General features: G+C 32.5%; 1 protein-coding gene across 1 annotated transcript in view; it reads right to left on the bottom strand.

The window, feature by feature from the left end:
• LOC140437928 (uncharacterized) overlaps positions 1–23,044 on the bottom strand; it is a 100,360-nt gene that overhangs the window by 71,541 nt on the left and 5,775 nt on the right. The window contains exons 3-11 of the mRNA XM_072527714.1: positions 22,106–22,376; positions 18,554–18,788; positions 15,260–15,530; positions 15,103–15,206; positions 10,252–10,444; positions 5,898–6,074; positions 5,471–5,570; positions 2,742–2,924; positions 630–724 (exon numbers count right to left, since the gene is read on the bottom strand). Of these exons, the coding sequence (XP_072383815.1) occupies positions 630–724; positions 2,742–2,924; positions 5,471–5,570; positions 5,898–6,074; positions 10,252–10,444; positions 15,103–15,206; positions 15,260–15,530; positions 18,554–18,788; positions 22,106–22,376 (1,629 nt within the window). The remainder of the gene's footprint in view (positions 1–629; positions 725–2,741; positions 2,925–5,470; positions 5,571–5,897; positions 6,075–10,251; positions 10,445–15,102; positions 15,207–15,259; positions 15,531–18,553; positions 18,789–22,105; positions 22,377–23,044) is intronic.

The following is a 23,044-nucleotide window of genomic DNA, read 5'->3' as shown; positions in this document are numbered from 1 at the left end:
GAAAAATTGTGGTAGAATGATAGTAATTAATACAGCGAAAAAATGACATGTTATTTCGCATGTTAAAAATAAAAAATATATGTTCATAAATGCTTTTTTTACGCTCAAAAATATATATTTTTTATTAACCAATTCTAAGGTGTTTTTTTCAATTTGTCAACAAAATGTGATTTAACGTTTACAACGTTGTTCCAGCATAGCATTCAATTAATAAACTAAAAACACAAAAATCGACAAATTAAATAAAAATATGGGAGACATTTTAGGAACGTTTTTTGTTATTCACTGTACTATTCTATGCTTGGAGGTAGTCAAGTTACGTGAAAATAATATATTAATATTAAAGTTTTCTTATTAGTTACTCAGACTTTTAAAGGCGTATGTATTGGTTGTATTTTTTGTTTGCTCACCAGTATCTTCATTCTTTACTTTTTAATCGCAAATCTAGGATATCTTGCACCAATCTCGCTGTATGAAGAGCCAGTTCTGGTGCAGTTGTATACTGTTGTTCCGATGGAGCATGATGTCGTTGTGGCTGCATAAATGTAGCACCCAATTGAAATTCCTCATCTAACTCGTCACTCTTGTACAACAAAACACTTTAAACAAAGTAAAATCATAATACTCACCTGTTTGATATTAAAGTTTTTGTGTTTGTACATATAATACAGAAGCCAAAATATCATTTGTAGTACAACCAGGCCTACAAGACTCCATCCCATAACTAAAACAATTTAAAATAATACCTAATTATTAAGAAATCATTAGACTATAATAACATGAAGAAAATGCTATAAGTTATCAAGTGCTGGGTTTAATTTCTTGATGATTTAGCAAATTTGCTTCAAGTTTTTACTCTTTAAAGTATGATTTATTTCCCTACAACATTGAATATTTCGGTAAGAAACTCAGTTTTATCTTTTTAAGATTTGTCTTACACTTTTAGTTGTTTAATTATTTGATCTCCATCCTTTCTAGCATTCATTCTCTTTATAGATTTTTTCTATTTGGTTTTCCCTTATTAATTAATAATAAACCCACCAGGCTTCCGGGTTGAACCGCGTCGATTATTACTGTGCCGAGCTTTCGACATCCTCTCTTTTGTCTTCTTCATGGATTTCGAGGTCTTAGTCTCCCAAACCCCCAGACGCTACTACACTTATCGGTAATCAATGCACTACTGCTACTGGAAGCAGCGGACGGTTCTTTTATACCTTTGCGTCGATGGTAACGTGGTTTGGGTGGAGGTTGACGTGGGGGTTTCTTAACATTTCTTTTGATTGGAGAGTGAAGAGAACGATATTATCTTTATGAGAGGTCTCCATGTCGAAGGTAACCAGATGCCGTCATCTCTTTTATTTTGACAATTTGGTTTTTTTCAACGTCTATGGCTTCTCGGATAATTCTTGGTTTATAGAAGCGTATGGGGGCTATGGTTCTGGAGTTTTCAAAATGGAATTTGTGACCTGTATAAAGATGGTGTTGATCTAGAGCTGAAATTGAATCGGAATTGTGAACAGAAATGGAATGTTCATAAATCCTATTTTGAATTTTAAGATTAGTTTGGCCTATATTAACAAGGAATTTTTAAACTCTGTGTTGTTCATTTGGAATGTTATCTTGGACTGATCGGACAAGAGATGAAAGTTTTTGTCGGGGGATAGATATTGTTTTTATTTCTCTTGATTCAAGAATTTTGTCGATTTTATCATACACCGTTGATGTAAGGAAAATAAGCTTTCGTATGATGAGGGTCTGAATCTTCAGAGGAATCTCAACAGAGTGATGAAAATTTTTGGGATTGGTTTTTCTTTATGACTGAGTGATGAGTGACTGAGGAGTCGACAGATTGAGACCTCAGTGCCGTTTGACGGTTCTTGTATTTATACAGAACACGATACTGCCACGTCATGAGTGAAGGGAGTAGGCAGATTGAGACCCCGAACTCGAACGGAACCGTATCCTTCTTGATAATAGCTCCAACATTTGTGCCGTAACGTCAAATATTAAATTCTTAACGCGGAGCTGCCCGAGAATTTAGTAATTTTCATTTACCTGATCACGGAAATTTAATCGAACATATATGCTTGTATAGAGGACAGTGTCAATCTCAAAACTGTTTTGTATGAAGTATTTTCACTTGACACATTTTTTGATGTAAGGTTTTTTAACCTTTCGTTTTAGTATTCTTGCGTACAGCTCATAATCATCTTTATGTTAGTTCCCAGGTAAGTGAAATTCTCACCTTATTTTTATTCTAGGGTGCTGTCTGCTTTCTTTTTGATCTTGAATATAACTTAATTGTGTTTAAGGTACTCTAAGTTTCATCTACTTTCACTTCTTTTCGTTAATGACTAGGCTTACTTTTTCTGCTAAAGTTTGAAAATCACTGCATATGTCCCTCGATACATCTACAAATCCAGCTATAACTAGATAATAATAACATATACTGCGTGATAATAATACAACATAATATATAATAGATTCGAAATATCTACATAAGCCAATGTCTGATAGCGCTTTGTTCTTAAACTCCATGTTCTGTTAAAATTGCTATCTTAGACACAGATTAAACAGAGTTGCAGATAGAGAGTCTTTTTTGTCTGTTTACGGAATCATATGTTTGTTTAAAATTGGTTTGCCTCAGTGTAAAAATATACTAAAATTTTATAAAATAAAAGTCCAACTTTGATAGATGTAATATTGTCTAAGTAACTTTATTGTAGTAAGCGAAATCTCACCTGTCAGACTCAAAGGATACGAGAGACTGTAGATACCATACACCATAGGTTTCAAGGTTCCGACAAAATAAATAAAAATAGCAATTAAAAAAATTGGCATCGCTAGCCCCCAAGTGATTCTCCAATAAATTCCGACTTTTCGTTTGGTCATAAATTCTACATCCATACATAAGTTATTAATTCCTAAAACAATAATTTTAAATATGAAATAAAAAAAAAAAATAAAACTGTAGGATTGTACAGAGCTGTAGAGTAATCAAAAAAAATCTTAATTAAGGCCATGAATAGGCCTTTCTTCTTGTGAGTAGCTCATACGCTCATACACGAAAGATCCAAAACAAATATAAATCTAACCTAACATTTGTAAATAAAACAATTGTTTAATTTCTTTTAAACACGATTTTATAGAAAGTACCTAATCTTAAACAGGTTTAAGTCCTTTTTGTTACTTTTGTAACATACACAGGAGATCTATCTAATCTTGTCAGAGATATAATAAAACTTACAAACAAGGTCACACAAAGTTAATCTAGTTTGATCGACTGTTGTCACTTTTAGATTGTTTAAAAATTTTTAAGAATATGAATATTGTGTTACGATAAATAATGACGTGTCATATGACTCAAAACTGTAAACATATTTATTACTAATATCTTTTCTATTCTAGTTATTTCGGCGCTCAGTTGAAAGACCTGTCTACCTGAATTGTGATGAGTCACCCGCGACTTGAAATTTCCAAAAGTAGGCCTAATAAAACCAGTTTGAGCTTCTGGTCTCTTCGATGGGATCGCCGCAATTCTCGAATAGCGGGATTTTATATTTAAAGAGGAATTTTGTTGTAACAGTTACAGTTAGTTTTTGAACATCGCGTCGCATTTTAAAATGCAACGCACGTATTATAATAAATGTAGACAAATTATATAATTATTGGTGTAAAATAAATTAGTAATAAAGACTTTAATAAATTTGCAAGTGTTATAAATAGAACCTTTAATAATAAATAAAAAACAATAAAAATATAACAATTGTGTAAAATGTATTAACATAAGAAACTGACCACTTTAGAATCGAGGATCCCAGTCATGGCAATAATGTTTGTAGTAAAGCAGTGACTCGAGAATGAATTTACTTTAACAATGTTCATTACAGCCTAAATTAGATGTTACAAGGAGCATTTTCAAGAATGCATTAAACAAATTTACTAAAAAGTGATGCAAAAGTTAAGGTGGAATACGAAATTAATTTAGAAATATTTACACAAATATTTTCGTGCTTGTCTCGCCAAATCTCTATTAATGGTAGTATAAATAACGTGAAAAATAATTATGTGTCTCATCCGAATTTAGTACAATACCAATTTATGATCGTTTCCTATTCCTGCTGATGTTAGTGCTCCTACATCCAAGATTTGAAAGGGGTGTAACTCTCTATTGGACAAAATATAGTCTACCATAGATCTTTTCACACATACATGTGATAACAAAACAACAGAATACACCACAGAGATAAAAGTCGTAAGCATATAGGATGAAGAAAGCAGAAACATATATATCACAGAAAGTGATGGAGTCGAAGAAAGCTGGGCAAAAATTAAGTCTATTATCTTAGCCTCGGCCAAGGAAGTTCTCGGTGAAAGAAATATAAATAGAAATAAATCGTTCCTACGGCGAAGAACTTAATGGTTTTATACAGAAGTGAAGGAAAAATGTAAAGAAACAAAAAAAGCTTACTTGAAATACATGTCAACCAAAACACAAGAGGCATACCATACTTACAAGACAATTAGAAACGAAACTTCGAATGGGAATGCTTTTCAAAAGAAATAGAACATGATTTTTACGGTGTGCAAAAGGAAATATGGCGCTTTATAATAGGTCAAAGAACGTAGGTAAAGAAACTAATAGAACCAAAACAGATAGAAAGGGGTTAGTGAATTGACTATCTAAAAAAGCTCTATGTAGAGGAAGAACAAACGACGCTAGAACCGGAAACACCGAAACTATACCGAAAATATAAATGCACAGAAAAACAGATACATTAACACTGAGCTGAAGTCAAGAATTTATAAAACAAGTGTAAGACCAATAATATGCCCCAGAAACAAGACCCGATACAACCACAACGCAAAGACTACTGAAAACGGTAGAGATAAAAGGACTGAGAAGAAATATAGGAAATACGTTCAGAGATTGAAAGAATAGTGAAGACATTAGAAGAAAATGTAACATACAGTATATACATAAATGGACACAAAATACAAAAAATGGAATAACCACATAAGCAGAATGGAGGAGACCACTGTCCTCAAAATAGCAAGAGATAAGTCACCAATCGACAAAAGAAGTATCAGACGACCGAGTAAAAGATGAAGTGACAACCTACCATAGAGGTATTAATCCGCCAATGAACAAGCAGAATTGCTTATAAAGAGAGAGAAGAAGAAGAAGAAAAATAAGTAGATGTTTTGATGCATTTAGATACCAAGTGTAAAAACATATCTGTATTGTTAGAATGACATATTTGTGTATAGCATATTGTTAAACTATTATTCTTAACTATGGTGTTATATTATTCAAAATTTTTAAAAAAATAAACGTGCTAAAAGTACGTAAAATTTTGTATTATCAACGAAATAAATTATGATAACGAAATCAAATGGGTCAAATATTTATACAGAATAACCAATCTTAATGCTAGCAGAGAACTAAATAGAGCAAACGTTTTCTTACCATATAGAAATATTATCGCCAATGTTTCCAATATTGCGCATATAAATACGACAAAAGTACCTCCAAAATGGTCCACTAAATCTAACACATACTGACCACCCTGAAAAATATACCAAAATATACAGATATAATATATCTATCTATACATTAAACATTCTGAAATGCTTTTAATATACGAAAATTTTTCGGAATAAAGTAAGAAGAAACTTAGAATTTTATGTATTCAAAAATTTCTTCTGAAGTTCCAAAGCTTTATTCTATCCCTGTTTGTTTTTAACATATTTGAAATTTTTTTATTGTATTTTTCATATTTTTTCATATCTGACGTTAATTAAATGCAATTTTATATTCCCAAAGTTTCTAAATACTAGTTTTTATTTAAATAAACAATATATTTTTCTAAAATACATTTAATTTGTTAACTTACCGAGGTAGTATAGACCAGTCCAAGGCTAAACAAGGCAAAAGCAGTAACTGAAGCTATGATCCAATCAGGAATGTTTATAAAGGCATCTTTGATGGATGTTATGACGGTGGCATGAGCAGCCACTAAAGTTCCAATGCCCAAAACGAAAAGCATAAAGAAAAATGTTATGGAAAATGCCTAAAACATAACTTATTTATAATGTCTCTAAACTCTATAACTCTATAACTTATTTATAATGTCTCTAAATAACAGTCTCTAAATGACAGAGACAGAAAAGGTACTATAAAAGTTAAAAATTACAAAATACCCCGACAATTTTTTTTATGTAAAAGTGGTTACAATTAAATTTGCTGAAACTTTGCAGGGAGGTATATTTGGTGATGCTGATCAAAACTTCTCAATGTCTCAAGACTTAATCAATAAATCCATGAGTTATAGAACTACAAAGTGTCCAAACCAAACTACAAACCAAAATCGTAAATTTGGAAAGCGGTCCCACGAATTTAATATACGGCATGTGAATCTCAATAAAGACAAATATGGTATCGGAATGACATCTCTGAAGAAATTATTAATTTTACTATCGCGTAGTGTCAGAGAAAAGAACTAATTACAAAATACAAGAGAAAATGCAGAAAGTAATCAAGCTTTCGGCAAAAATAAAAAACTACAAATCCAAAATTCTAATCGAAATGACAAATAACAATCTAATTAATGACGGAGAAGACGGATAACATAATCAAATACAAACATAAAAATAAGATCTCTAGAGTCACGAATTGGACTGTAATTGGAAGCCAAAAAAAAAGAGAAAAGACTCAGGAAACCATGGTGGGGTCAAATAAAATAAAGCTGTATATGACGCTTGGTACTTAATGGGATCGGCTCCAACTTCGTGACCAGATTGAGTACCTATTCGTGGTGATTACAAATCTGGCGATCTGGCTGAAACCCGCAATATGGTAAAGAGGAGAGTCGGTCTACTCAACGCTCTATGTGCAAAATTTGGACGGACACATTCACGTACACTCATACACACGTACAAAACCAACATCAGGCCCGTGATTGAATACAGGGCTAATATAATATATGCCCTGTGATGGCCTAACACAACAACTGCTAGGACTGGAGACGAAAATTCTGTTTTAAGTAAATTACAAACGATAGGACTACCCCTCCGCCCTCATACATCATTTATTGAACATCCAGTCCATAAATAAGAGGCTCTCTTTTCAGAGCAGGAGTTATATGATTAAAACCATTAGAGGCCAAATCTTCAGAGCCAAAAACACAATTAAAACTACCTGCTCATCTTTGGGCAATGTATTCATCAGACACCCCAAAAGAAAACTACCCTTCCTCCCTACTAAACTACTTACCTTAGCCAGCAACGAACTCACTAATGAATACATGGACGTCCTAGAGACAACTTTACTTTTTTACTTTACTATTGAAACTAGATAAATAGCTCACTTCGAGCTCTGCTACGGACCGGCAGGGATCAGTTTTGTGTAGTTTCCAGATCCTATTGCACAATTATACCTGTCTTTAGGGAGGATACAGCCACAGCTGCCCTCAACGCAACAATAATTCATATTCAATTATTTATATATTTAAATACAGTCATATGTTATTTATATCCATTACCAAAAAAAATCGGTTGCCTGTAAAGTCGGTTTTACGGGCGAAGATTTTACGTGACAACGTCTTTTTCTCGGTAGAATATTTATTGATATGAATACTATTAAATTGCACAATAGGAACAAGGAATTGAATGAAAATAAGAATTGCACAAATTTTAACTATAGAAATATATTTTGTTTACTAAAACATTGTACATGTAAACTTAAACTTAACTAATTTCTATTTGAGTGATTTTGTTGAGGATAGGACGATGATAGGAGAAATATGAAATGAAAGGAAGTGTTTCTGCTGTAATGTGTCTTGAACGCCAAGAACGCTCGAGAAAGACAGAGACCAGTGATGTTCCGTGGAGCTTATCCAATATCGGGAGATGCCTTCGGCAAAATTCGGTAGATTTCGGTAGATCATATGCAATGACGTAAATTATATATATATATATATATATATATATATATATATATATATATATATATATATATATATATATATATATATATATATATATATATATATATATTATAATACAGTGCGTCCAATTAAGTGAACACCATAATGGAATTTTTTTTTAGTTTTATGACCTAAAACCTAAAATCAATCATCAATTAAATTTTTTGAGCCATATACACGAGGTTTGTCAAAAAATATGAACATAAAATTCATATTTTTTTATAAACTGCCTATATTACTAAAAAAATTTAATATCTGATGATTGTATTCTAAGTTTTAGATCATTCAGAACTTTTTAGAAAGAATAACTTTTTTCCATAAAACTAAAAATAGAAAAGTTTCCCATTATGGTGGCGACTTAATGGTTCAAAAGTTAAAGACCTTAAATAATTATGCTGAACTAATTATTAGAAATATCCATAATTCATTGAATTTTGTTTAATAAATAAAGAATCAAATTATTGGGACCAAATGCTCACATCAGCTATTATGATACAAATAAGGTTTAATAATATTTTGAGAAATAGTTATAGGTCATAATATTTACAGAAAGTTAAAACGTTCTGGTTCAAATAGATGTAACAACCATTATCTGCTAATGGATTAAGTCGGCAGTCAAAGAAAACCGACAGCACACACACCGTCATTTAGCTAATAATTTATCACTTGATACTTGAGATTCTTTGAGAATTGAAGAGACGTGTGTGAATGATTATGATTACGGAATGATGTTTATACAATATGTTATTATTAGGTATAAAATTACGAACTTGAATCTCGGGGTATTTCGCTTTCTTTGCATCTTTGCAAATATATTTTTAAACACTATAGGGAAGTATCAAATGAATTTTAATACAAACGTATTAAAAATACCAAGTATTAGGTTACACTGAAAAGTTTTTTGATGGTAACAGAAATAAAAAGATAAATTGTATTATCCGAATTTATTTTCAAGTCATTGTGATATTTGTTTTAAAATTAGGTAGATTCAAGAAGCAGTTCGGTAGATCGGTAGATAGGAATCAAATTCGGTAGATCTACCGAAAAATCGGTAGACGGAACAACACTGACAGAGACACAAGCACGGAAGCACGCACCGATTCAACGCGCCTAATTCTCTAGTGCTGCGCGCGCAGCGGACCGATCATGTTTGAGTGGGAGAGAGACGCAAGGCATTCGCCGATCCGGCGGGCCTCTCTCTCGTTCGGTGACTCACTGTAACAGACGTGAGCGGGCGTTACACTTTTTCATGAATGACTCCGAGCCACAACCTAATTTAAGACGTTGTCACGTCAAAATAATTTCTTAAAAGAACCGCTTAAGCACCTCTGACTACCCTGAACAGCTACCTCCTCCGCAGGAATAAACATCCACCTAGCTAATACCACCGGGAGACACAACTACCTCAGTGCCAACACCCACAAAACGAACGACTTCCAAACGAACGAAACTGAAGAGGTGACTTCTTCTTCTTCTAGTACCGTCTCCACTAATGAAGGTTGCTTCATAATAGCTGCAGCAACTCGTTCTTATCATTTCTAAGTATGTGCCTCAAATATGCTGTCTTTTGCCTTTTAATGGTGGTCAAAAGTTATCTGTCTCTTCCCATTCTGTGCAACAACATTTCGTTCGTAATATATGATCGGTCCATGGTATCTTCAAAATTCTCCTAAAAAGCCACATCTCCAAAGGTTCCAGTTTTCTCATTAGGCCAATATTAACAGTCCAGGCTTCAACACCATAAAGAAGAATAGAGTGGATATAACATTTTAACATCCGATATCGGATTTGCAGATTGAGTCTTTGGTTACTTAGAAATTTCCTCATCTTCAAAAAGGCTGCTCTTGATTGCTTTATTCTTGAGTGTATGACTTGACTCCTAAGTATTTCATTTTGTCCACTTGCTCAATATTTACATTATTTATCTGGATCCTTGTAATGACTTTGCTCCTCTTGCTGATAACCATGGTTTTTATTTTTTTTATGTTTATTGTTAAACCAAACTGTTTCCCAGTATCACAAATTGTGTAACACAGGTGACAGACACCTAAACCCACCAAAAAGAACCAATCCAATCAGAGAAAAACACATCAGCTTAGTAGCTACCTTGGTACTGCCTTTCTATTGTATCAACTTTACAGTCGTTTTTGGGAGCAGTCGATTATGATTTACAAATAAATACATGCATAATTTACGGTCAAAAATAAACGATACATACATCTCATAATGAAAGATTCAATTAAACGTATTTTTGCGTACTTACCCAAGGTACAAAGGTAAATTTGGAAATAGCATCAGGATATGACACAAATGCCAAACCAGTGCCGCTACCTTTCGATATAACTTCGCTCGGAGGTACATTCAATTCATGTGCTAAGTTACCGAGAATGCCAAATATGGTAAAACCTGATAGAAGAGATGTAAAAGTGTCCAATGTGGTAATAATAAATGCATCCCTAAAACAAGACAAAATCTGATAATCTAATTTATTATCTAATTTATCCAAAGGATTACAATTATTCCAAAACGTTTTCGTTTCAGCCGGACCATCACCAATGAAACATTTTAAAAAATGAGTTGAAGACTAGTTAATGAAATAGGTTTAAAAACCTTTAAATTAGATGACAATCATGGTTATATTAAATTTATTAAGGTGAAAACACAAGGTTCATGTTATGAGATTTCACCTAAAGGAAACATACTTTTCCCCTGCTCACTTTGCCCAACGACTGAAACAAGCCAACTGTGTAGTTTGTTGTTTAGCATGCCTTCTTATTTTCATTGTTGTTTAAATCCACAAAGAACATAGGTAAGACATTTTTTGTTTTATAATTTATGGTGTTCCATATTTGTTCGACTTCATGTTCATGCTATTTTGAATTTCATCTGGATTTGTGGAATGATGTATTTTTTTTTTAGTACAAACCTGAAGCATTTTTTTATTGAACGTGCTTTTTTCGTCCTGAACGTTGTTTTTTTTTCTATAAAGACTTTAGTAATCTTAGAATAAACTTCTCAGGATTTTGATTGTACTTAGAGCCGTTAGACGATTGTTATTTTCTACCTTACCTAGGAATATAGGAGGAGGTTCATTATTTTCTCAGTAGTTGCATCAGTTGGATTATTTTCATCTTCAGAGTTAAGATTGCCAGTAATCTTAATGGTAGTTTGTCTTTGTTTTTTAATTTTTTATTTCGAGATTCGAAATCTTTTTTGATAATTGACAGTTTGCCATTGATAAGTTAGCTTATGTGGAATTTTGTGTTACGTTAGTAAATTGAGTATCTGCTGGACTTTTATGTATTTTATAAGTTCTATTTAAATATTTGCTATTGTCTGTTGTTGGTAAATCATCGTGGAAGGGATTTAGTTAGAATGTCATTAATTTATCATCAATTAACTATTTTGTTTGTAGCATGTAGCGGAATTGGTTTGTATAAGTTTGTAACATTAATAACATTCATAAATCCCGGCTAAAACTATAAGCTCTCGCTCCAAAACAAAGCACGTTATTGGCAGAACAAGCTTTAGCGGGAAATTTTCGTTGATGGTCGCTAGTTCAATCATTATGATTGGCACAGTGCATCCCCCAACCCCCGAAACACAACGAGTGACCAAGTTCGTTCGATTACTTCCCAAAAATTTCTTTCACTCATTTTGTGAAAGTAAAAGCAACAGGTCGTTTGTCTTGCATTTTGGAAAACACGTTATAAGTACCGCCATTTTGCATAAATATTTTTAATTTGTATTTTAATTACCAATTTCACTTCTTTGACAACTTTACAAAGATTATTAGAAACAGGTTAACAATTAAATTTGACAAATTTCAACCAATAGAACAAGGCGGATTTAAAAAAAAATTACACCACCTGTGACCATCTATACTTTGAAAATTCTAATAGAAAAGACTAACGAATACAATCTCCCATTATGTCTGTCTTTTATAGGTTATGAAAAAGCTTTTGATAGCGTAGAACTGTGGGCAATAGAAGAAGCATTAGTCAACAACCGGATCGACTCCAGGTACAGAGTATTAATACATAATATTTACGAACAAGCTGAAATGATAGCAACGTTGGGTAATGGAATCGAAACAAGACCAGTAAAAATCAACCGAGGCGTAAGACAAGGAGACACAATATCTCCAAAATTATTTACAGCCCTAGAAGATATCTTTAAGTCAATAGACTGGGAAAATAAAGGTATCCCTATTAATGAAAGATACTTATGAACCATATTATATACGCAGATGATGTAGTACTAATAGCCGACACGTGGAATGCACTGAATACGATGATTGAGGAGCTACACACAGAATCCCTAAAAAAAGGACTGAAAATTAATTTTAGAAAAACTAAACTCATGTCAAATAAAGATGACAAACCTATGATAAACATCCAAGGGACATAGATAGAACACGTAGATAAATATACATATCTGAGTCAACATTTCAAGGTAAGCAAAGAAAATCAGACTACTGAAATAAGCAGATGTGTAAAAATGGGATGGGTAGCATTTGGTAGACTCTCATACGTACTTAAAAATAAAAACATACCTCAAAGACTGCGATGTTTAATTCCTGTATCCTACCTGAACTTAGATATGGAGCTCAAATCTGGACATTTACTAAAATAAACATGCAGAAGAATAAAAAAACTCTAGAGAGCTATCAAACGATAGCTGGGTATCTCACTCAAAGGCCATATGACCAATGAAGATATTCGTAATAGAACAAAAGTAAAAGATGCTGTCGAACAGGCAGCTAAACTGAAATAGAAATGGGCTGGACATAACGAACGTCTTAAGGATGGTCGATGGAATAAAGAAATCGGGAATTGGCGGCCATATAAAGCCAAAAGACCACGAGGAAGACACAGCAAATGTGCTGGAACGACGATATTAAAAAAACTGCAGGACCAATTTGGAAAAGTCCTACAAACAACAGAGATGAATGGCGAGAATTAGGAGAGGCCCATATTCGGCAATCCGAATAGAGAGAAGAGCTTAAAAACATGGACAAACTTTTGATTAATATTCTATTTATTTGAGTCACACTAGTGCATTTAAATATAAGTCTTCGGCTACATACGGTGTAATAAATGTATTACCTTCTTCCTCTTCCTACTTTATAAATACGCAAAATGCCTGTTTTAGCCTTAATTGACGTTGTCTGACCATCTTTTCCTCGGTCGTCCCAATGATCTTCTTCCATTTGGCGATTTGTCTCTTGCTATTCGTACTATTCTATTTTCTGTCATTCTTTCGATGTTTTGATTCCATTCCACTTTTCTTCTTTTGGTCCACGCGTTTATTTCCTCTATACCACATCTCGCTCGTATTTCCTCACTTCTTACTCTGTCTCTTAGAGTTTGGTTTGTTATTTTTCGTAAGACTTTCTTTTCTGTTGTTTCCAGTAGTCTTTGTGTTTTCGCCGTATCTGCTCTTGTTTGCGCTGTGTACGTCATTATCGGTCTTATTGTTGATTTATATATCCTGGTTTTCGTTTCCGTTGTGAGGTATTTGTTTCTCCAGATTGTGTTGTTAAGACATCCTGCTGCTCTGTTTGCTATATTCACTTGTTTTTGTACTTCTTCTTCCACTTTTCCGTAGCTTGACAGTTTTATTCCCAAGTATTCAGTTTTCATCACTTGTTCAATTATTTTGTTATTTACGACTACTTTACATCTTCTCGGTTCCGCTGATATCACTATCGCTTCTTTATCTTCTATCGATATATTCTTATCGAATTCTTTAATTAATCTTTGTAGGTCATCTTCATTTTCGGCTGTTATTATGGCGTCGTCGGCGTAGCATATTATCCTTGTTTCCTTTTCTCTCATTCTATATCCTCTTCTTTTTTTTAACTTTCTTTATGATTCCATCCATTATCAGATTAAATATTAATGGGCACAGTGAATCTCCTTGTCTAATGCCAGTTTCATATTTAATAGGTTGTGATAGTTTTCCCTTACATTTTACCATAGCTATGTTATCTTTATATATATTCTCAATGGTTTTTACTAAATCCAGTGATATTCCCTTTTCATATAATAAATGTATCGTGTCCCGAATTCTCACTCTATCAAACGGTTTCTTCAAATCTATCAGACACATATATGCCGGTTTGTTGTATTCCAACGACTTTTCATTTATTTTTCTTATTACAAAAATTGCATCCGTGCATGATCTTCCTATCCGAAATCCTTGCTGTTCCTCTTGCAGAGATATTCGTTCGTTTATTTTTGTCGCTATTACTCTTGTTGTCAATTTGAGTGTTGTATTTAATAGATTTATTGCTCGATAATTGTTGGGGTTTTTCTTATCTCCTTTTTTGAAGAACATCACCATGATCGCTCTCCTCCATTCATCTGGTATTCTGTTCGTGTTGATTATTTTATTAATAAGAAAATAAAATATATAAAGATATAAATGTATTACCGTATATATTTTTATTTGTAAATATCATTAAGCTCATTTTACTCTATCTTTAGCTAATTTAGACTTGATGGTAATATATATATATATATATATATATATATATATATATATATATATATATTTGGTATTATTAATTAGGTTTTCCAAAAGATCCTTTAAAAATTCGGGGAGGGCCCTAGACTTATCTCTTTTATCTCGAAATTCCGTTGTTTAAAACTATATTCACTACATATTATGTTATCCTCTGGTCAATATCTTTTCTAAAGAATCCCTCCAAATCTCTTCCGAACTAAGCAACTGGGGAAATGTTTCTTATTTGTGTGCACATACAGTCTAATATTGTCTTCCTCCCCTTTTAGTTTCTCTTGCAGTGCTTTAGTTGTATTCCATTATAATTGGTAATATTTTCAATTTACCCAAATTAATCTGTATAAGTTAAAAAAAAATTAATTAAGTAACATTCAAAATTTATACTTTACATCGGACAAATAGTACGAGAAATTTTTGTTTTGAATTTCCCTAATTCGCTATAACTACCACAATAGAAGTAAATGCCTATTGATGCTGTATGCACAATGCACTTTGGACTTAAATATACCTATTGTAATAGCATTCTTAGGTATGATCATTCTTTTTGTCTGCACCTATGCATTAATTTAAAAATATATGTACATACCTGTTAATATCATGATCGAATCTATTGTATGAAGAAAAAGTTATAATTTGTCCAAAACTAACCCCCAAGGAAAAGAAACATTGTGTCACAGCTGCGTACCATACCTAAAAAGCTTTTGCACCTTATAATACAATCATAAAAGCAATACAGAATTTACCTCTGCTTTTAGAAGTTTGCTAAAATCAGCTTTGATAAAATAAAGCATTCCATCAACAGCTCCGTCCAAAGTGACCGATCTTATGAACAAGATTATCATAATCACGTAGGGAAATATCGCTAGGAAATATGACGCCTTTCCAGAACTTTTTACTCCTTTAACTGATACGAGGAACGTTATGGTCCAAGTAAAGAATAGAAGAAGAGCGAGTCTCCAGTTTGGCAATCCAATGCCGTCAGATATATCGTCGGTTTCATCTAAAACATCTCTCCTGAAAAAAAAATTAATAATAATAAATTTGCTATTAGATCGCTTCTATATCAGCTGAAGTTGAAGCTGAAAATATTTTTATTTAGAATTAATGGGTCTCAACTATTCGGGGTCATTGACCCATTTTACAACAAAATGTTACATTCGATATAAATATACGGTTATGCAAGTATTATTTTTATACGGAATTAAGCCGCAATAAATATTGATTGTAATTTTTTTTATTAACTTCATTGTACAACATTCTACAACAATCTGCCCATTGGGCATTAAGCATTTGGTATGGTAAAAAATGCAGACATGCAGAGAATTACTCCAGTGAGTAACCTCTTTACAATTCTAAAATTAAAATTTTATTGGTTTGAATACACTTATTATGTTCAGTTGGACAAGTCGGATGGCAATTGCCGTTTTAGCCTACGCACTTCAAAGACGTTCCGCACATTTAGTTGTCGAGCAAACGCATTAAGATGCTCTAGCACTCACAGTATTTAACACTAAAACGTTGTATGGCTTCTTTCACGGTTTCTAGGGAGATGTGGTGTTGAATCACCTCGTTGGATACATAGTATGGCGCATTGACTATGGCACGCAGCACCTTGTTTTGGAATCTCTGTTCAAAAAAAAAATTTAAACTGTTTGTCCTTGTGTAGTGTAGTGTAATGTGAAATTTTATGTTTGTGACATTCTATGATTGTTGAATAGACTAAAATTGATGAAATGCCCCTGAAGATGTTCTAGGAAGCTAAACTACTTGTGCAAGATTTAATTAATAAACTGTACTCGATATCTGCCTTTTATTTGATCAAAGATTTTTTTAATATTATTGACTGTTATTGACATATTTTGTTTATGTAAAGTGTTTATTTACGTAGCACAAAAAATAGTCCACAATTTTTGTAATAGTTTGACTTATTTTCTTATTACTAAACAAATTACAATTAATTAAAAATTAGAACAGAACATATCAGTCTTTAAGAACGATCTTAAACAAAAATAAAACATTATTTCACTAAGACTTATCATAAAAAAATATAAGAGATGATAAAAAACATAATAAAATTAAGCCGGAATATTATTACAGTCATTGCAAAGTGGATTTGATTATTCCAAACAAAGATACTTTTTAAAAATCGAACAAAGATATTTCGTTTTATTTTTTTTCCATCCACAGTCACCACACCTCCCAATTGCTCCCGGTTTTCTATGAAGTGGCACGACATCCTCAACCAAATGCCAGATCTCTTGTAGTAGAATCCTTGGGTATATAGACATTTCGGCTTCGATTCTTCTCGTGGTTGGACATAAGACTAAATGCTAAATTTGTCAAAACTTCTCGTCGAGTCGTTGTGAAATTTAGAATGTTACAATTTTAAATAACAAAGGAATTTATTGCTGTAACATTAAAAAGGCTGTACAAAACAACCATAGTCCATCTTCTACTACAACGTGCTACATCATATTGTGCGCATAATTTATCTACGGTATTAACACCGCTTTTTGTGCCGTTATATGCTAATATGATTTTCGGTCTTCCAGTTACAGGATCAACGTCGTCCCTATGGTGCATAGTGGAATATAACAGAACGTGTTTTTTTGGTTTATATGACACTAGTGTTCCTCTTAAACCAAACCCAAATGTACTAGATCCAATAGGTCGTCCTTGATTGTTAGAGATATATACAGGAATTTCTCTTCTATTTACTCTTATGATTTCCAAGTGAGTTAAATCCTTTTCCTTTAAGCTTATACGAAGATCAACGCTGTTGTACCAATTGTCGGTGGTAACATTTCTCTTAAATCCGTGGAGATGTTGACAGGCCCATTCCGTCACTGCCTGGGTACTAGTGTCTAGATAGTATGGACCACCCACTTGGTTTTTGCCAACGTATACTTCCACGTTACTGGTATAAAATAATTTCGCATCAGACGGTGCAAATGTTTTTATATCGTATTTATTGGGTTTGCTTGGTATGTACTGGCGGAAAGAGCACCATCCTCCCCCAACTTTTCGTACACGGTTACGTATTGCGAATGAGAGAAACATTTTTTCTGATTTTCGTTCCATTTGGTAATAAGATCATGCCTTGTATTGATATCATCAGTTCGCATGTACCTTAGTAAATTTCTAAATCTCGTGATGTTCATTGTCAGTCGGAAGTCTTCTATACCAGTGCGGTTCGTTTTCCACAAATTTCTTGTATTAAGGTGACTTTCCTTTCTTACACCTGCAAGATATAAGAGACCCAAAAGAGCACGAATTTCATCAATATTTGTTGGGTGTATATCTCGATCGCGACTGAACTTCTGCTTTTCTGCTACTAGTTTTGTATCAGTCCCGTCAACAATTATTTACAACATATCAGTATCAAATAGATTGTTCCAGATATCTAAAATATCGGTTTTCTGCCTGACACATTGTTTTGAACCCGGAAGCTGCACAACAATATTTTCACTTCGAGTTCTGACGTTCTTAGGGGTAATATTCTTAGCCCATCTTGTTTTATTATCTTTACCCAAAAAATATGGACCAATGGCAAAATCTGTCTTATCATCTAATCCCTCATTTTCCTGTTCCGTATCGCTTTCCTTCTAGTTTTCTTTTACATGATCTTCTTCTCCCGATTCCTCTTTATCGTCATACTCATTACCCGTCGAAACTGCTTCAAAAAGTGCTAACAATCAAAAGTTTTATTATAAAAGGACAATTATTTTTAAGTTGTACTATACTGTATTGAATCCCATCAAACGGCTTAACTTTGATTGTATAGTTGCAAGTTTTATTGTATGAATAGTTACGTTCGTACCAAAAATATTTGAAGTTGTAAATGATAGTAGTTTTATTATTAAATTATATTACCTTATTACCTTGGATGTTAATCTAATGTATTAAGGAAACACAATATATTAGATTAACCTGCAATTATGCTCATACTTTTTAACGTCTTATTTAGTACAATAAACAATAAATATGTTGTACTTAAAATGTTTGCGTTTTAAAAACTAAACTATATAACATCTTACCTGAAATACATCTCTGATGATGTTATAGTACCATTTTTTGTATCAGTCCCATTGCTGAATTGGTCTACGCAGGTTATATTCCTAGAATACAAATAATCCTGCCATCGGTCTTGACAGGTAGCCCATGGGAAACTCGAAGTAAATGAGTTGAAAAAATACACCAGTGTAATTGCTGTTATGACAGCGTAATAGGAAGCACAGAAAAATGTTCCTAAAATTTGCCCGTAGCCTATACCTATAATAAATAACACATGTATCAATATATCGACAAAGAGGCGAATGTTATGGTGTTTTGAAGATAAAAACCCCATAAAAACAAAAATATTAATTGATTATCGTTCTATAGTGATCATGCTAATAACCTAGTTGCGCAAATTACGAGAAAAATTTCGCAACTTTTAAAGAGCCCTTTTGATTAGAGATAGTCAATAAATTTTAAATATTTGATAAATATTTCATAAACTAAAAGTGCACTTTTATTGGCAGAACTATTAACCCTTTAATTGGCAGAACTATTTTTTTGTAAAAACATTTAAATAGTAGAAGTAATTCATTAACAAGACAAAATTTGTAAAAAAAATTTCTTTATTAGAAGGGCTAGAAAGGGTGGTATATATAGCTACCAGGGTGCATTTTGACAAACAACTATAGTGTATTTTTATGTATGAGAGAGTAATAAAACAATAAATTATGTATGCAAATCTCTAAACTGTTGATACGGGTGACTCAATGAAAAACAGATATTTGTCAACAAGTTTACAGAAGTATATAGGAAAACAATTTTAAATTGAGTATGACCACCAGGTATAAAGGTTGGAGCAGAATAGAATACAATAGTTGTGAGAGTTACTAATCCCTAAATAAGGTTGCCAGTGTCGGAGTGATGGAGGTTAACAGGTACTAATGAATTTGCAAGAAATGTAAGATGTTTATTTTATTGGTTATATATAACCAATAAAAGTTTAATAAGTACCTACCTATTTGCAAAATAAAGTTTAATTCTTTGCCTATTTGCAAAATAAAGTTTAATTCTTTAGATAAAATAAAACGTTTTATTTTATCTGAAATGAGTGCATTCCACGAAGTAAGGGTTTCAACAATCAAACATTTAATTCTTTAAATACAGGAATCTACGACAGTAATTGACTAGATAATTACCTTCTAAACTTATTCCACAGAAAATGTGATAGTGGGTTTTTCCATTTTGTATATAGGAAGGTCCAAGTGGCGTATTCAAAATTCTTAACAGTTCACTAAAAGTAGGTACTTCAGTTGCAAGGTGCAGTTTAGTGTGTATACTAGTGTTATGGAAAATTTGGAAGTGCCGTGTAAACGCCGAAAAATTGGTCCTCTAACAGTTAATGAAAAAACATTAATATTTAATTGTTTTAAATCATTTACAGACAAACGTTTATATGAAAGTGTTGATGAGACCGTTGAGTTAGTTAGCAGTACACTTGGTGTTGGGAAATCTACGATTTACAGAGTTATTAAAGAAGAGAAATGTGGTAGTTTTCAAATGCCATGTAATGCTCCAGGGAAACCAAAATTTCAAATAGAATATCATTTTAAAGAAGGACTTCGACGGAAAGTGCATGAATTCTACTTTAGACAAGAATTTCCAACATTGGATAAAGTTCTTGTCTTAGTTCGAGATGATAAGGATTACCCAGAAATGAGTCGAAGTACGTTATGGAAACTTTTAAAAGAAATAGGCTTCCGCTGGAAAAAGAATCCCAGAAAGTCTATTTTATTAGAAAGAAGTGATATTGTCATATGGAGAAGACATTTTCTAAGAACCATAAAGGAAATAAGAAATTAAAAAAGAAAAATATTTTATCTTGATGAAACATGGATCAACGAGGGTCATACACCAAATAAATTTTGGCAGGATGAAACTGTTACAAGTCAAAGGCACGCTTTTGTAAATAACTTATCTACTGGTTTAAACCCACCATCAGGAAAGGGACGCAGGCTGATAATAGTACACATTGGCAGTTCAGACGGTTTTGTTGAAGGTGGTTTATTAACTTTTGAATCAACTCGTACCGGTGACTACCATGAAGACATGAACGCTGATGTCTTTCAAGAATGGTTCGAACAAATGATAGATCTTCTTCCTAAGAACTGTGTAATAGTAATGGATAATGCAAGTTATCACTCCAGACTTATAGAAGGACTGCCCACAACCAAGTGGTTAAAAAAAGACTTGCAGAATTGGCTGAGTTCAAAAAATATTACATACCATCCCGGATCTATAAGAAAGGAACTTTATTCGTTGTGTGCCCTTCATAAAGAAAAATTTTAAAAATACGAAATTGATGAAATTGACAAAAATCGTGGAATGACAGTACTTAGATCCCCACCATATCATTGTGAATTAAACTTGATTGAACTGGTATGGGCACAGATAAAGAGTGAAGTTTCAAGAAAAAATACCACTTTTAAAATTCATGATGTTAAACAGTTGTTTTTGGAGGCCGTAAATAATGTAAAACCTGAAAACTGGGAAAAGGCAGTAAATCACACTATTAAAGAAGAGGAAAAAATGTGGAAGCTGGACAATATTACTGATAAAATGATCGAGCCAGTTATTATAAATCTTGGTTCTGAAAGTTCATCTTCTGAATCTGATTTGGATTTGTAACAAGTAGCTGTAAGTTTTATATTAATATTTTTATTCATCTATTTAACATACCTTAGACGGTTTTAAAAACTCCTTTTCTCTTTTGTAATTTTTAAAAATTAAAAAAAATGTGAATTTTTTAAAACCCTTTTTAATGTAGGCCAGTCAGTTCTAATATAGTGTGTGATAAAAGAGGTCACTTTTGTTTACATACACATAACACTTTATAACACTGAAATAATTCATTTATTTTTTACAATTATTCAAAGTAATTTTTCAATTAATCTTGAGCACGCCCATGGAGTGGTCGGAGCTACCAGTTAAAATTATGCTAATTACTCTCTCGTTCATAAAAATAAACTATAATACTTACTGGGCAGTCGTATATATGGCGACCGATAAAAATACAAAAATTACAAAAATTTATAAGAAATATACTTTATTTTAAATATATAAAAAAACTAATACAGCAATAATTAAAATTTATTATCTAAGAACTTTCTATCTACTATGGTAGGGTGCAAAGCAGTATTTGTTTCGTTTCTGCGAAAAGAAATCTAGACGGAAAAAAATCCTCTGTCCACATGTGCCTTCCCTTCCTCTATCTGTTTAAAAGTTAAAAAGTTTGACAAAAAGAATTATTATTAAATTATTTTAAGTTGAACTTTCATATTTATACTTTGTAAGAGATTTCTAACGTATTAAATACGGTTTTTTACGAAATATTAGTCACAGTAGATAATTGGAAGAGTATATTTATGTGACGAGGAGTGCCCGTTACACAACATGTAAACTTTTTCAATTTTATTAAAACCCATAAAAATAATAAATAATAAAATTACTTGATTCAATATAAATACAAGTTTCTCGCTAGTCTACAATACCGCCTACTGTACCGCTTTTTTAACAAATTCGTAACTGTTTACCTTTCAGCACAGGTGACAGCTTGCTGTACATCTTAATAGATCCTCTACTAGAAAACTGACCAAGAATCATCTCCAAATAATACATCGGTCTTCCAATCACGGTTAAAGTTATGAGGTACGGTATCAGAAAAGCTCCTCCACCATTTTTGTTAGCGATAAAGGGAAACCTCCAAATATTTCCTAATCCAATTGACATTGCAATGCACGACATCAGGAATTCGTTACCATTTTCCCATTGAGAGCGTTCAACGGGCTTGGAAAGTTGAGTATTCTGAAAAATAGTTTTTTTTAATGAATCAACAGAAATTTTTATTTAATTACGGATTATTTCATTTACGACTTTATTTACATTCTTTAATACACCAGGTATAATTTGTAAATTGTAGTTATAAGACATATAATTTACCTGAAGGAAAATGTTTAGTGACATCCTCTTAATAAATTCATAATGCTGCAAATATCATAATCTTAAAGTAACTTATTTTCCTACAATTCTTGTTTATTTTTCTTGTAATTCCTTTCTATTCTTTGAGAAATCTTATTTAGTTAGCTGCTCTTTAGCCCATTGCTCAAAAATTTAAAAATCAAAATTTTCTTCGAAACGTTTGTCATATCTTGGCTAATTGACGACAACTCAATTGATGATATTTAATTACGAAACACCGTCGTTATAAAGCTAACACCACCACAAAAGAATTCAAGGCAAAGATGAGTCAATATGAAAGTCTAAACGGAGGGCTAAGATGTATTAAATCAATTACTGCCACATTATAGTCAGGCACATAATATATGAGCAGAAGAAAGAGATGAAAAGACAAAAATAAGAATGGAGAATGAAGACCTGAACATCATCGGAGTATACGGCACAGAAAATAACAAGCCTCAAACAACAAGGAAAACGTTTTATGAGCAATTACAACAAGTAGTAGATCAAGTCAG

Source organism: Diabrotica undecimpunctata, chromosome 3 (assembly GCF_040954645.1).
Source record: "Diabrotica undecimpunctata isolate CICGRU chromosome 3, icDiaUnde3, whole genome shotgun sequence".
Taxonomy (NCBI): Eukaryota; Metazoa; Arthropoda; class Insecta; order Coleoptera; family Chrysomelidae; genus Diabrotica; species Diabrotica undecimpunctata.
Note: the sequence above shows the minus strand (reverse complement) of the source record. Positions and strands in the feature narration are given on the sequence as shown.